Source organism: Littorina saxatilis, linkage group LG11 (genome assembly GCF_037325665.1).
Source record: "Littorina saxatilis isolate snail1 linkage group LG11, US_GU_Lsax_2.0, whole genome shotgun sequence".
NCBI classification, from domain to species: domain Eukaryota; kingdom Metazoa; phylum Mollusca; class Gastropoda; order Littorinimorpha; family Littorinidae; genus Littorina; species Littorina saxatilis.
The window spans coordinates 9,235,970-9,249,955 of record NC_090255.1 but is presented as its reverse complement, the minus strand read 5'-3'; the positions used below and the strand labels follow the sequence as shown (position 1 = coordinate 9,249,955).

Below are 13,986 nucleotides of genomic sequence, written 5' to 3'. Positions count from 1 at the left end.
AACACACAAACAATGTCTTTAAACAACACACACACATGCATACACACATACAAACCAAACACACACACACACTAACGAACCTGTTACAATATTGCCCTGAGATATAACATGAAAGTTTGCACACACACACGCACGCACACACACACACACACAGCATACAAACGGTTCTTAAAACCATACATACACACACACACAGACACACACACACTGACCTGCCAGAATACCAGGCTGTGTCATAACGTGGGCAGCAGAGCTGGGCTCCTTCATCGGGCCGCTGCCGCCCGTCTCGTTGGATACTGGGGGCTTTTCGTCCTTTTTATCCTCTCCCTCCACCCCAATTCCAACTGAAAGTGAAAAGTCAAACATGTAGGTCAAACAGCATGGTCACTCATGAAGGAATCAGTTATTAAGCATAGGGCTTGGATCCCTGGCAGCACTTGTGACATTGTTCAAACAGAATCTCTGTAGATACTGATAGCCAACTTTGTAACAATGTTTCTAGTAGTTGTGGATACTTGCACATGGCTTGCTTCAGTTTCGTAACCTGGGCTCTGGGGTCGAACTGATAGCACCAAGAACATATTCTCCCTCTCCCTCTCTCTCTAGACCAGTGGATGTAAGAGAGGACCATATAGACCTAATGCTATTATCCTTCTGTGATGAAGTTTTCTAGTTCGAATTCTCTATCTCTCACTCTCACTTAGATGCCGACTATAAACATTAGCAATCATGACGTAGAAGATGCTGTAGATGGACACTGACACCCGTCATCTTCAGTTAATCGTCACTTCATTGTCAGTCTTAATAAGACTGTCAAACACGTTCCTATCAAAAGGCACAACTCGCTTGCTTGCTCTCTCTTTCCCCCTCTCATCTCTCTCTTCTCTCCACACACACACACACACACACACACACACACACACACACACACACACACACACACACACACTCACATCACACACACATACATACACACACACACACAACACACACACACGGAGTGAGAGGTGTACTCACTATTAACGTTGATCTTGGTGACAATTTCCTCTTCCATCGGTCTGAGCGTAGTCTCTCTGGGTGGCGATGTAATCTGCAACAACAACGCTCAGAATAAATTAACTGGCAGTCAAAGAGAACAGATAGAAGTGCTGCTTGCTTCTACAGAACAAATAGGATCAACAACAGCAATGGTTAAGACCCCAAGTTCACAGCGAAAATCTCAGGGCTTGGAAACATGAATCATATCAACGCATGCAGGAAAAAGAAAAAAATAGATAGCACCGTACTGTGTGGCTGTGCTGTGTGGCTGTGCTGTGTGGCTGTGCTGTGTGGCTGTGCTGTGTGGCTGTGCTGTGTGGCTGTGCTGTGTGGCTGTGCTGTGTGGCTGTACTGTGTGGCTGTACTGTATGGCTGTACTGTATGGCTGTACTGTATGGCTGTACTGTATGGCTGTACTGTATGGCTGTACTGTATGGCTGTACTGTGTGGCTGTACTGTATGGCTGTACTGTATGGCTGTACTGTATGGCTGTACTGTATGGCTGTACTGTATGGCTGTACTGTATGGCTGTACTGTATGGCTGTACTGTATGGCTGTACTGTACTGTATGGCTGTACTGTATGGCTGTACTGTATGGCTGTACTGTATGGCTGTACTGTATGGCTGCTCGTTTTCTCCAGAGAGAAAGCAGCCCAAATTTCCACGAGAAGAATCTGACAGGACTATACATAAAATCTTAGGCCAAAAAAAAAAAAAAGTCTGTTTACGGTAACCCGACCGACCCTAGTTTTTTCGCGCGACCCTAGACTTTTTTTTTGGCATTTGGGGGGGCAAAAAAAAAATCTTGGTTTTTTGGCAAAATAACGTAAAAAGATGGTTTTTTGGAGAGAAAAAAATAAAAATAAAAACCCGACCTACCGACCCTATTTTTTTGGCCTATGTTACCGTAAACAGACCTTTTTTTTTTTTGGCCTTATCCTCATCCCTAATATTGTTTTATTTTCATGGAGGACATTTTCCTCAAGACAAAATAATGGAAAGTAGGACCACCTCCCATCCTACATTTTATTGGTTTGTTAGTTTACTACTAAGTCTACACTAAGTTTATTCACATTAGCAATGCATTATTTGCAACATAAACTCGGAGAAAGTGAAGTCTTTCTACCCCACCTATGTTGACCAAGTTTTTTTAAGCTGAGACCAGCTGTGCTGCAGCAGGTCACTCAGAATTGTAGTAACTGTGTATCAACATGCTGGAATGCAGGCGTTGGATGGACGTTACAGGAAGCGACTGAAGCTAACAGTCTGAGCGGATATATCCGTACCTGGTCAGATAGAGCAATATGAGTGGGTACGGATATATCTGTACCTGGGAGACAATGAGTTAAAAAGGTTGAAGTCTAAAAATGGAGGTAAATTTACAGAAGTTATGAACAGAAAATCTGAACAAGGTCTTGAATGGATGGGAAGTGACGGGCGCTGTGGCGTGCTGGTAAGACGTCGGCCTCTTAATCGGAAGGTCGAGGGTTCGAATCCCGGTCGCGGCCGCCTGGTGGGTTAAGTGTGGAGATTTTTCCGATCTCCCAGGTCAACTTATGTGCAGACCTGCTTAGTGGCTTATCCCCCTTCGTGTGTACACGCAAGCACAAGACCAAGTGCGCACGGAAAAGATCCTGTAATCCATGTCAGAGTTCGGTGGGTTATAGAAACACGAAAATATCCAGCATGCTTCCTCCGAAAGCGGCGTATGGCTGCCTTAATGGCGGGGTAAAAACGGTCATACACGTAAAATTCCACTCGTGCAAAAAACACGAGTGTACGTGGGAGTTTCAGCCCACGAACGCAGAAGAAGAAGAAGAAGAAGGGAAGTCAAATTCAGAGCTCTTAAACAAGGGGGTTTACACCGTATCAGACAATAACTTGCTATGCCTTAAATTGTTACTGCTAGAAGTCCTAAATACTTCAAATCTTGTGTGAAAGAGAAAACATTTGCACGAGACACTCTGAACTTCAGCCTGGTGTCACGTGAAATAACAGGTGATGCTTACCGGTTTGTCAGTTTTGCGTGGTTCCTCGATTGGTTTATCTGAAAACAGAGAGCGTCATATGTCAACAGTTGTGTGTGCAGTGTTCATCCATAACAGGTTTATCTCCCTTGATTGGTACACCACAACCCCTTTCCAAAGCTTTGTCCCTCAGAGATCATAATAACATTATCAGACAGAAAAGAATTTATACAAGTCAATAAATGTGAACAAAATACAGAGAACAAAACTGGTTTATCTCCCTTGATTGGTATACCACAACCCTGCCCCTGCCTCTCCCCATTAGTGATCAAAATAATATAATAAAACATGGAGAAAACCCACATTCCTTCAACTACTACACCCCCCCCCAAAAAAAAAAGTATCTATAATCCATTCTAATCAAAAACCCACCACTGTGCAGTCTGGTTTGTCTTGGCAAGAAGACCTTTGTGCTTATGAACTTGCACCTTTCGTTCCGTCCACACAATAACACATTGAACCTGAAGATGACCTACCGTCCACACAATAACATATGGAACCTGAAGATGACCTACCGTCCACACAATAACATATGGAACCTGAAGATGACCTACCGTCCACACAATAACATATGGCACCTGAGGATGACCTACCGTCCACACAATAACACATGGAACCTGAAGATGACCTACCGTCCACACAATAACACATGGAACCTGAAGATGACCTACCGTCCACACAATAACATATGGAACCTGAAGATGACCTACTGTCCACACAATAACACATTGAACCTGAAGATGACCTCGGCATTGGAAATATTTTCATCTACACAGGGCCAAATGAAACGTCCCCCCCCCCTCTCCCCCTCATAATCCCTTGTCATCAAACACCCACCACCACTGCAGTTGGGTCTGTCTGGCAAGAAGACCTCGGTGTTGGAGATCTTGACGCCACTCTTGCTGTCGGCGCAGTAACACATGGAGCCGCTGCACTGTTCCTTCTCAAAGTCGCCCTCCAGAGTACACGTGGGTCTGAACGCGCCCAGCAGACCGGAACGAGACTGCTGCACCAACCGGAACACGCACGGAGGCAGGTTTGTACCTGAAAACAGACCAAGACACAAAGTAAAGTCATGCACAAAAGGGACTAAGCATTTTTCCATGTTAAAAACTGACGCGCATGGAGAGCAATTCAATGTTCCCCGGTTTTAACCCGACTTTAGATGAGATACACAAGTGTATGCATGTCTAGGTGGTATCAGCCTTCTGCACTTAAAGCAGAATGACCGAGGTCTTTTACCTGCCACTATGGTGACACGATGGTGGGAGATGGATACCATCTCTGGGTCTGTGCATGTTGAGGTGATATCAGCCATCTGCACTTGTGGCAGAATCATTCTGAATGACAGAGGTCTTTTACGTGCCACTGTAGTGACACGATGATGGGACATTATGGGTTAAGCCTGGCTAAGATAAAAATGACAGATAACCGCAATACCTGCTTCACTAATTATTCTGTGCTTAAAATATACGAAGACAGATATGCGGTAAAGGCATCACTAATTGTTCTGTGTTGAAAACAGTCTCAGACACAAATCACAGAACCAGCTGTGATGGCAAATTCAGCAGACTCTTCCATGAATCTTGCTGACTTACAAAATCCTTTGGAGGTTATCATACTAACACAACAGGCGAAAGTTTCAATGTCAACAACAGTTACTTAAGTTGTCTTTCCAAGTAGGTACTAAACTTGTGTTAATGTTATTATGGCAAACACGGCAAACTATGCAACCCTGATTCTGAGTCCAACAAATACAGCAGGTAAACCACACCACGTCAGAAACCTGAGCCCAGGTGCAAGAGAAAGATACCAATTGGTCAGGAGCCAGCCACGGTGTTGTATGCCTCAGCTCTGAAACCCTGGATTTCATACTTTTTTTGGTCCTTTTCTCTCTCTCTCCGTTTCAGGTTAATAAAACTAAGCGTGTCAACCCAACTCTCCCACAAACCTGTGTCACAGTTGGGCATTTTGGTCCTTTTCTCTCTCTCTCCGTTTCAGGTTAATAAAACTAAGCGTGTCAACCCAACTCTCCCACAAACCTGTGTCACAGTCGGGCGTGTTGGGCGGGTTAAGGGCAGTGCCGGGGATTTCTCGACCGCTCAGATCGGCACACCAGCAAGTGCCCGTGCCCGGGTGCCCGCGACACTGCAGGCTGTCGTAATCTCCCTGCTCTGTGCAACGCGGCACGTAATTGCCCAGAAGGTGCTTGCTTGCGTCGCGAAGATTCTCGCAGGGTGACAAGGGTGAGGCAGTGGTGGTGGTGGAGGTGGTGGTGGGTTTGGGTGTGTACCTGGTTGTGTCTATGGCAACAGATATAAAGCAGACATGCTGTGAGCATTATTGTGGTCTATGAAAATTATATTTTTTGTCCCCGAATAAACCCCACTCAGCTACGCAATTTCAAATGTGAAGTGTGTGGTCTCTGAAAACAAAATAAGCCCACTTCAAGCCATTATAATAAACCCACCAAAATAAGCCCACTTCAAGCCATTATAATAAACCCACCAAAATAAGCCCACTTCAAGCCATTATAATAAACCCACCAAAATAAGCCCACTTCAAGCCATTATAATAAACCCACCAAAATAAGCCCACTTCAAGCCATTATAATAAACCCACCAAAATAAGCCCACTTCAAGCCATTATAATAAACCCACCAAAATAAGCCCACTTCAAGCCATTATAATAAACCCACCAAAATAAGCCCACTTCAAGCCATTATAATAAACCCACCAAAATAAGCCCACTTCAAGCCATTATAATAAACCCACCAAAATAAGCCCACTTCAAGCCATTATAATAAACCCACCAAAATAAGCCCACTTCAAGCCATTATAATAAACCCACCAAAATAAGCCCACTTCAAGCCATTATAATAAACCCACCAAAATAAGCCCACTTCAAGCCATTATAATAAACCCACCAAAATAAGCCCACTTCAAGCCATTATAATAAACCCACCTAAATAAGCCCACTTCAAGCCATTATAATAAACCCACCAAAATAAGCCCACTTCAAGCCATTATAATAAACCCACCAAAATAAGCCCACTTCAAGCCATTATAATAAACCCACCAAAATAAGCCCACTTCAAGCCATTATAATAAACCCAACAAAATAAAGCCCACTTCAAGCCATTATAATAAACCCACCAAAATAAACCCACTTCAAGCCATTATAATAAACCCACCAAAATAAGCCCACTTCAAGCCATTATAATAAACCCACCAAAATAAGCCCACTACAATAAGCCCCCTTCACGTGATTTTAAACAGTGACACACACCATGACCTCTGTGCCATATAAAAACAAAGCATTTTGTCTTCTTTTTTTTCTCTTTTTTTTTTCTAATTTTTTAAAGTAAGCCCATTTTACAGTACATTGTAACACACAAAGAAACAAAAACATTCTGTTTCCTTAATATAAAACAGTGATTAACGAAAGGCTTTACTCTTTGTCGCTTTCTGAAACTTATTGTTTTGACTTTTAAATGTCATGATTCACATTCCAAGCTTTAGAGAAGTGTAACTTTAAGCCTTGTGATCACACTTAATCCCATAATGAAGAACTAGCGAGCGGTCACAGTTATCTCCCTTGTCACTGACCTAGAGTTTCTGACCGTGGAAACACCTGACATGCCCATTAATGCCGACCCCAAAGCTTGTGAGCGCAGCAATGCCATTATCTCTGCTGATTAATTATATTAATTGGTTGTGACAAGGGTGACCGACTTCTAACGACGGGCATAATTATCTCTGTGATCTGGACTGTCTTTCCCAGTCACACAATCAGCATCAAGATTCTCTGATTAAATGCACTCTTTCTGTCCTTGCGCACAAAACCTGATCAAAGAATCGCTTCACTCATACATTTTGCAAAAGAGCATAAACAAAATGCTTTCATTTCACGCACACACACACCCCCCCCCCCCCCCCCCTTTCTGCGTATCCCTGCTAAATAATGCTGCCAATAAAGCACCCACAGGATGCACTACCCCCACTCATTCCCCTTTCTTCATCTTTTTATGTAGATAAACAAAGGCAAGGTGTAAAGTTATTACACACACTCACTCACACACACACACACACACACACACACACACACACACACACACACACACACACACTCACACACTCACACACACACACACACACTTACACACCCATACACAGATATAACCTATTAATAAACTGAGTATAATCCTATCACATTTTTTTTCTTTCCTTTGTCAGCCAACTATTTGAATACTTCAAAGGTTCTTTTGCAAAATAAGCACTGTGTTCGCTTCACAAGACAATCTAATATGTCTTTTCTTCCAGCTAAAAATAGACCGCTTCCTTTTGGTGAGGGCTGTCAACCATCTATAAATCTCCATGGGTAGTGTTGCTTGGCTGGCTATCTCCCGATATAACCCCGTCGGTTCAATCTTCAAATGGTTCAAAACTACAAACACCGTACCGGTTATAGGTCACACTTTTTAGTGGAAAATGCTTCGACGCCGGAGCGGGTACTGGACCCAGTGCCGTTGTAGTGCAAGTGCACTACAAAGTACACTTGCACTACAACGGCACTGGGTCCAGTACCCGCTCCGGCGTCGAAGCATTTTCCACTAAAAAGTGCACAAAATCTGACCTATTTCGTCGCCTATAGGGGACGGAAAGAATGTCATTTCAATGGTGTGATGACATTCTTTCCGTCACGTGACGTCTGGAGTATATATAGAGTGGTGTTGAACTTGGTTTTTCCGTTATCCCGTTGTAGGAATCCATAACCGGTACGGTGTTTGTAGTTTTGAACCATTTGAAGATTGAACCGACGGGGTTATATCGGGAGATTGCCGCTTGGCTGATGCACCAAAGAGAATAACAGCACTGATACCCCGGCCATGCACAATTAGCCAGCCAAGAGCTTATGGAGAACTGTCCAATAAATAAAGAAACATCCAGGAAAAGAAAAACGTTTCAAAGTGAACCTTGGTCTTACACTCCTAATCCCAACAAGATGGATATATTATATATTATATCATTTGTCAAAAAAGAGAAGATAAAAAAGCTACAACTTTTTTCTTTCTTTTTTTAACATGTCAGGCCTAAACTCCTCACCCCAACAAGGATATCATTTGTCATGTTGTTCTAGTTTACATTATGATTGCCACAAATTTAAAAGGGAAGCTACAATTATCCGTTGAAAAGAAAAAGACACTCCTGCGCTGCAAAATTCCAATAAATGTTTGTTCTCTTATATTTTTAACTTTTTCTTCCTCTTCCCACATTTTTCCCCTTTCTTTTTTTAGAATCTTTAGTACATTTTTTATGGGCAATGTGTCATAACACTCTACAATGGCAAAAAAAGTTCTTTCATGTAAATATTTTGCACATGTATACATCTTCCAGTTGAGGGAAGTGCTGTAGGGTTATAATCTGAATGAGTTGGACGTTTCCTTTTGTGTGCACTTCAGTACTCTCATGGAATGCATCAAGAGAGAGAGAGAGAGAGAGAGAGATAGAGTTAGAGAGAGAGAGAGAGAGAGAGAGAGAGAGAGAGAGAACGTGTGTGTGTGTGTGTGTGTGTGTGTGTGTGTGTGTGTGTGTGTGTGTGTGTGTGTGTGTGTGTGTGTGAGAGAGAGAGAGAGAGAGAGAGAGAGAGAGAGAGAGAGAGAGAAAGAGTGAGAGAGAGAACACGTGTGTATGTGTGTGTGTGAGAGAGAGAGAGAATGTGTGTGTGTGTGTGTGTGTGTGTGTGTGTGTGTGTGTGTGTGTGTGTGTGTGAGTGTGTGCATGCATTGTGTTCACCATACCGTGACTGAGTGTCAATGTGCACCAAATAGAATGAGGAAGAGGTAGAAAGAGGAAGATGCACACATCGACAGTGACACAAGAGGTCCTGTCAACCCAGTGAACCGTGGGGTTTACAAGTATTTGTGACACCAAGACAACCTAGCTAGCTCGTGAACATTAATTTATTTCAATGTCTAAATGACAAAAGCGGTCCTAATAATAGTAATATTAATTAGCCACAAAACTGTTCTCTCGTCAGCCAAGAAAAGAGAAGTTGACCTCCCAAGTGCATCCACTTTTTGCGGTCATACGAGGAACTAGAGGTCAGAGTCTACTGAAAATTAACCTTTGTGCACCGCGGCAAAACTTCTTAACAGCAACCATGGAGACAAACACTTTTGGAATAAAGACAATTTTTTCTTCACGTTGAAAAAAAAAAATTCTCTCTTTATTTCAACCTGTCCCCTTCATGGAAATTTCAAATAACTGACACATTCCCTTTGTAACCGAAATATTGCTAGAATAATGATGACAAACTGCAAGAACAGCAATGTCTGAAGAGTCCAACAACTTCATCATCCCTGCGTTTCACCCATACAGAAAACAAGAAGGGCAAAGCCCATACGACTCACATGCTTTACACATTTTCCCTACCAAAATACATGTGACCTTGACCCAAGGTCAAGGTCATCCAAGGTCATGCAACACAAAGCTGTTAATTCAAGACATAGGAAGTACAATGGTGCTTATTGGCTCTTTCTACCATGAGATATAGTCACTTTTAGTGGTTCACTACCTTATTTTGGTCACATTTCATAAGGGTCAAAGTGACCTTGACCTTGATCATATGTGACCGAATGTGTCTCATGATGAAAGCATAACATGTGCCCCACATAATTTTTAAGTTTGAAACAGTTATCTTCCATAGTTCAGGGTCAAGGTCACTTCAAAATATGTATACAATCCAACTTTGAAGAGCTCCTGTGACCTTGACCTTGAAGCAAGGTAAACCAAACTGGTATCAAAAGATGGGGCTTACTTTGCCCTATATATCATATATAGGTGAGGTATTGAATCTCAAAAACTTCAGAGAAAATGGGAAAAATATGAAAAATAGCTGTTTTTTAGGCAACATTTATGGCCCCTGCGACCTTGACCTTGAAGCAAGGTCAAGATGCTATGTATGTTTTTTGGGGCCTTGTCATCATACACCATCTTGCCAAATTTGGTACTGATAGACTGAATAGTGTCCAAGAAATATCCAACGTTAAAGTTTTCCGGACGGACGGACGTCCGGACGGACGGACGACTCGGGTGAGTACATAGACTCACTTTTGCTTCGCATGTGAGTCAAAAATGAAGAAAACAAGTCCAGCATGAAAAGCGTGGTCACTAACTCAAGTGCAACACATCTCTGTGTGAATACTAACAACAAAAAACAAATTCTACGTTATGAGAATGGTCACTAACCTGTGCACCCCATCTGTATGAAAACTAACGACAAAAAACAAATAGTGCATTCGGGGTATGGTCTCTCACCTGTAAAGTCAGGTGACGACGCACCGCTGCCGGACCCAGATGTCAGCAGATCCTCGTCGTCCGTAGCGTCCATTCCACTCCCGGAGCCGCTGATCTCCTCGTATTCTGACCATCCCGGCTGGTCCTGTAACAATCCAACACAGCAATGGCGTCTTTAGACAATGTCAGATCAGAGTGTGTAACTTTCTTCAAGGGAATAAACTAGAGTGATTTCTTCATGAGTAACTCTCATCATCCCGGTTCATCCCTGCCATATATATATATAGTTATAACACAGCAATTAGGTCTTTAGGAAATGTCAGATCAGATCAACAACTTTCTTCAGGTCAGGTCAAGGGAACAAACTAAAGTGATTTGTTCATGTGTTACTCTGACTGTCTGGGTTCGTCCCTGCAATAAAACACAGCGATGGCCTCTTTTAGACAATGTTAGATTACAGTGTTCAACTTTCTAAAGGAATAAACTAAAGTGATTTGTTCACAAGTTCCCAGTTCGTCCCTGCAACAATCAAACACAGCAATGGCATCTTCAGACAATGTTAGATCACAGTGTTCAACTTTCAGGGAAAAAACTAAAGTGCTTTGTTCATGAACACAGCAATGACGTCTTTAGGCAATGTTAGATCACAGTGTTCAACTTTCAGGGAAAAAACTAAAGTGCTTTGTTCATGAACACAGCAATGACGTCTTTAGGCAATGTTAGATCACAGTGTTCAACTTTCAGGGAAAACACTAAAGTGCTTTGTTCATGAACACAGCAATGACGTCTTTAGGCAATGTTAGATCACAGTGTTCAACTTTCAGGGAAAACACTAAAGTGCTTTGTTCATGAACACAGCAATGGCATCTTCAGACAATGTTAGATCACAGTGTTCAACTTTCAGGGAAAAAACTAAAGTGCTTTGTTCATGAACACAGCAATGACGTCTTTAGGCAATGACCAATGTTAGATAACAGTGTTCAACTTTCTAAGGGAATACACTAAAGTGATTTGTTCGCAAGTTCCCAGTTTGTCCCTGCAACAATAATACACCGCAATGGCGTCTTCAAAAAGAGCCATGTATACAGCGCTCTTCCAGTCAGTTCCTCTAGTCTGCTCCTGTGGTCTGCTCGCAGAATCGTCCAGACACCTTTAAACTGCATGTGAAGTTGAGCCATAAATACAGACATACCCCTCTGGCTGTCAGTTTAGCATCCTTTCAATTGTTAAGAGATTCAACAAACAAGAGGCTATTTTTATTCTCCACCCACCTGCTGTGTCCTGCAGCTTCAATCTCAAGTAGGGGGGCTCCCAGCTACAAATTATTTGGCACAGAGCTAGTGCACAGGGCTTTTTATCTTCTTCATTCCCCCTTTTCTTTATTTTTTTTTTCCTTTGTGGAATGTGCAGGTGTTTCAAGAGCTATCGTCTGATTAATTGCTTTCAAGAATGAGCCATTAAACTCTCTCATCCCTATGTGTAAGAATTCTCTCCGCCCTTTGTCCCTCCTTCTCCCCATTTTGTGGTTCGCACATTCTGTCTTACTCAGTCATACCCTTGCACATCTCTCTCTCTGTCTCTCTCTCTGTCTCTCTCTCTGTCTCTCTCTCTCTCTCTTCTCTCTCTCTCTCTCACTTTATCTATGTCTCTCTCTCTCTCTCTCTCTCTCTTTATCTATGTCTCTCTCTCTCTCTCTCTCTCTCTCTCTCTCTCTCTCTCTCTCTCACTTTATCTATGTCTCTATCTCGCCCCTCCGTCCCCTCTCTCTCTCTCTCTCTCTCTCTCTCTCTCTCTCTCACTTTATCTATGTCTCTATCTCGCCCCTCCGTCCCTCTCTCCCTCCCTCTCTCTCTCTCTCTCTCTCTCTCTCTCTCTCTCTCTCTCTCTCTCTCTCTCACACACACACACAATTTCAGCACCAAGGTTGCGAGTGCACATCACCCGTCATCATGCAGTCACAGGTCATCATGCAGTCACAGGTCATCATGCAGTCATAGGTCATCATGCAGTCACAGGTCATCATGCAGTCACAGGTCATCATGCAGTCACAGGTCATCATGCAGTCACAGGTCATCATGCAGTCACAGGTCATCATGCAGTCACAGGTCATCATGCAGTCACAGGTCATCATGCAGTCACAGGTCATCATGCAGTCACAGGTCATCATGCAGTCATAGGTCATCATGCAGTCACAGGTCATCATGCAGTCACAGGTCATCATGCAGTCATAGGTCATCATGCAGTCACAGGTCATCATGCAGTCACAGGTCATCATGCAGTCACAGGTCATCATGCAGTCACAGGTCATCATGCAGTCACAGGTCATCATGCAGTCACAGGTCATCATGCAGTCACAGGTCATCATGCAGTCACAGGTCATCATGCAGTCACAGGTCATCATGCAGTCACAGGCGACCCACAAGCACTGTATGAAACCCAACTTACATGACACCCCTTACACAACCTGTGACATGGCATTTGTCCATGTAAATTTCATGTTAAACATGAGATTCAGCGAGTGGGAAGTGCAGAGGGGAAGAGGGGGGCGACAGAAATGTTGTAAGAATGAAAAGTGCCAACAAGGAAGTCTGAAGCAAATATGGACAGATCATAATTATAATTTATACATGTAGTATAAGCTTCCTAATCCTATTCTGCGGTTTCTCCAGTTTAAGCTACTCTCGTTCGATTCTATCTCCGTCATCCTCGCTGCCGGTTATAATAATACTGTAGTGGGTAAAAGTGGAAAAAGCTTTACCTGTACGATGTATTTGTATGACGTACACCACTAAACTAGCAGTGCCCATGTGCATGACATGTTATATTGGGTCTGTATCGTTAAGTGATTGTGTTTAATCTTAATTACACCTCAGTTCTCGAACAAGATACTAGATAGCCGAGCTCGCGTATTTTTATTTTATTTTATTTTTTAATGTAATTACGACGTACTCTTCTTCTACAACTCTCTATTATTCTACAACTTCTTTTCTTTCCCTGGACTCATTTCCGTCGCCGCAATTAAGCCTATCCTAAATCTACTTTTTCTTGTTCTAGGTTAAGAGTGGTTTTAACACTTCTTTGGCGACTGGCCATTGCAACCACGAGCCTACCACGTGGTTTTGATTGCAGACCAAATCTTGCATCAGCTGCATGATCAGTGGAGTGGAAAAAGGCAACTCGCTGTGCCAAGCAAAATACTTTAACAGGCGTTAAAACAACATAACGAACAACATAATGCGTCCGTATGTTGATGAGTGGTGTGTACATCTGTTCATACAAGAGGAGGGAGAGACACAAAACAGATTGAGGGAAAGAGTGGGGGGGGGGGTGTAGGGGGAGAGGGGGGATGAGGAGGAGGGAGAGACAGAAAACAGATTGAGGGAAAGAGTGGGGGGGGGGTGTAGGGGGAGAGGGGGTATGAGGAGGAGGGAGAGACAGAGAAATAGGAAAAGAGAACGAGAGAGAGACAGAGACAGAGAGAGCTGTCAATAGACCCTATCGGTATTCCAAGCTCTCGTAATCTCTCGCAAGCTTCAGAGCATAGCAAAGCATGCGGTACAGCGATCTCGTGCGAGCTGCACAAGCCAAGGTTCGAAGTTCTCGCGATGTTCAAAGCATAACAA

General features: G+C 43.1%; 1 protein-coding gene across 1 annotated transcript in view; it reads right to left on the bottom strand.

Moving 5' to 3' along the window:
• Nucleotides 1–153: 153 nt before the first annotated feature.
• Nucleotides 154–13,986, bottom strand: part of LOC138979684 (uncharacterized) — a 41,218-nt gene continuing 27,385 nt past the window's right edge. The window contains exons 4-9 of the mRNA XM_070352404.1: nucleotides 10,385–10,508; nucleotides 5,108–5,368; nucleotides 3,903–4,109; nucleotides 3,048–3,085; nucleotides 1,018–1,090; nucleotides 154–344 (exon numbers count right to left, since the gene is read on the bottom strand). Of these exons, the coding sequence (XP_070208505.1) occupies nucleotides 169–344; nucleotides 1,018–1,090; nucleotides 3,048–3,085; nucleotides 3,903–4,109; nucleotides 5,108–5,368; nucleotides 10,385–10,508 (879 nt within the window). The 3' untranslated portion in view covers nucleotides 154–168. The remainder of the gene's footprint in view (nucleotides 345–1,017; nucleotides 1,091–3,047; nucleotides 3,086–3,902; nucleotides 4,110–5,107; nucleotides 5,369–10,384; nucleotides 10,509–13,986) is intronic.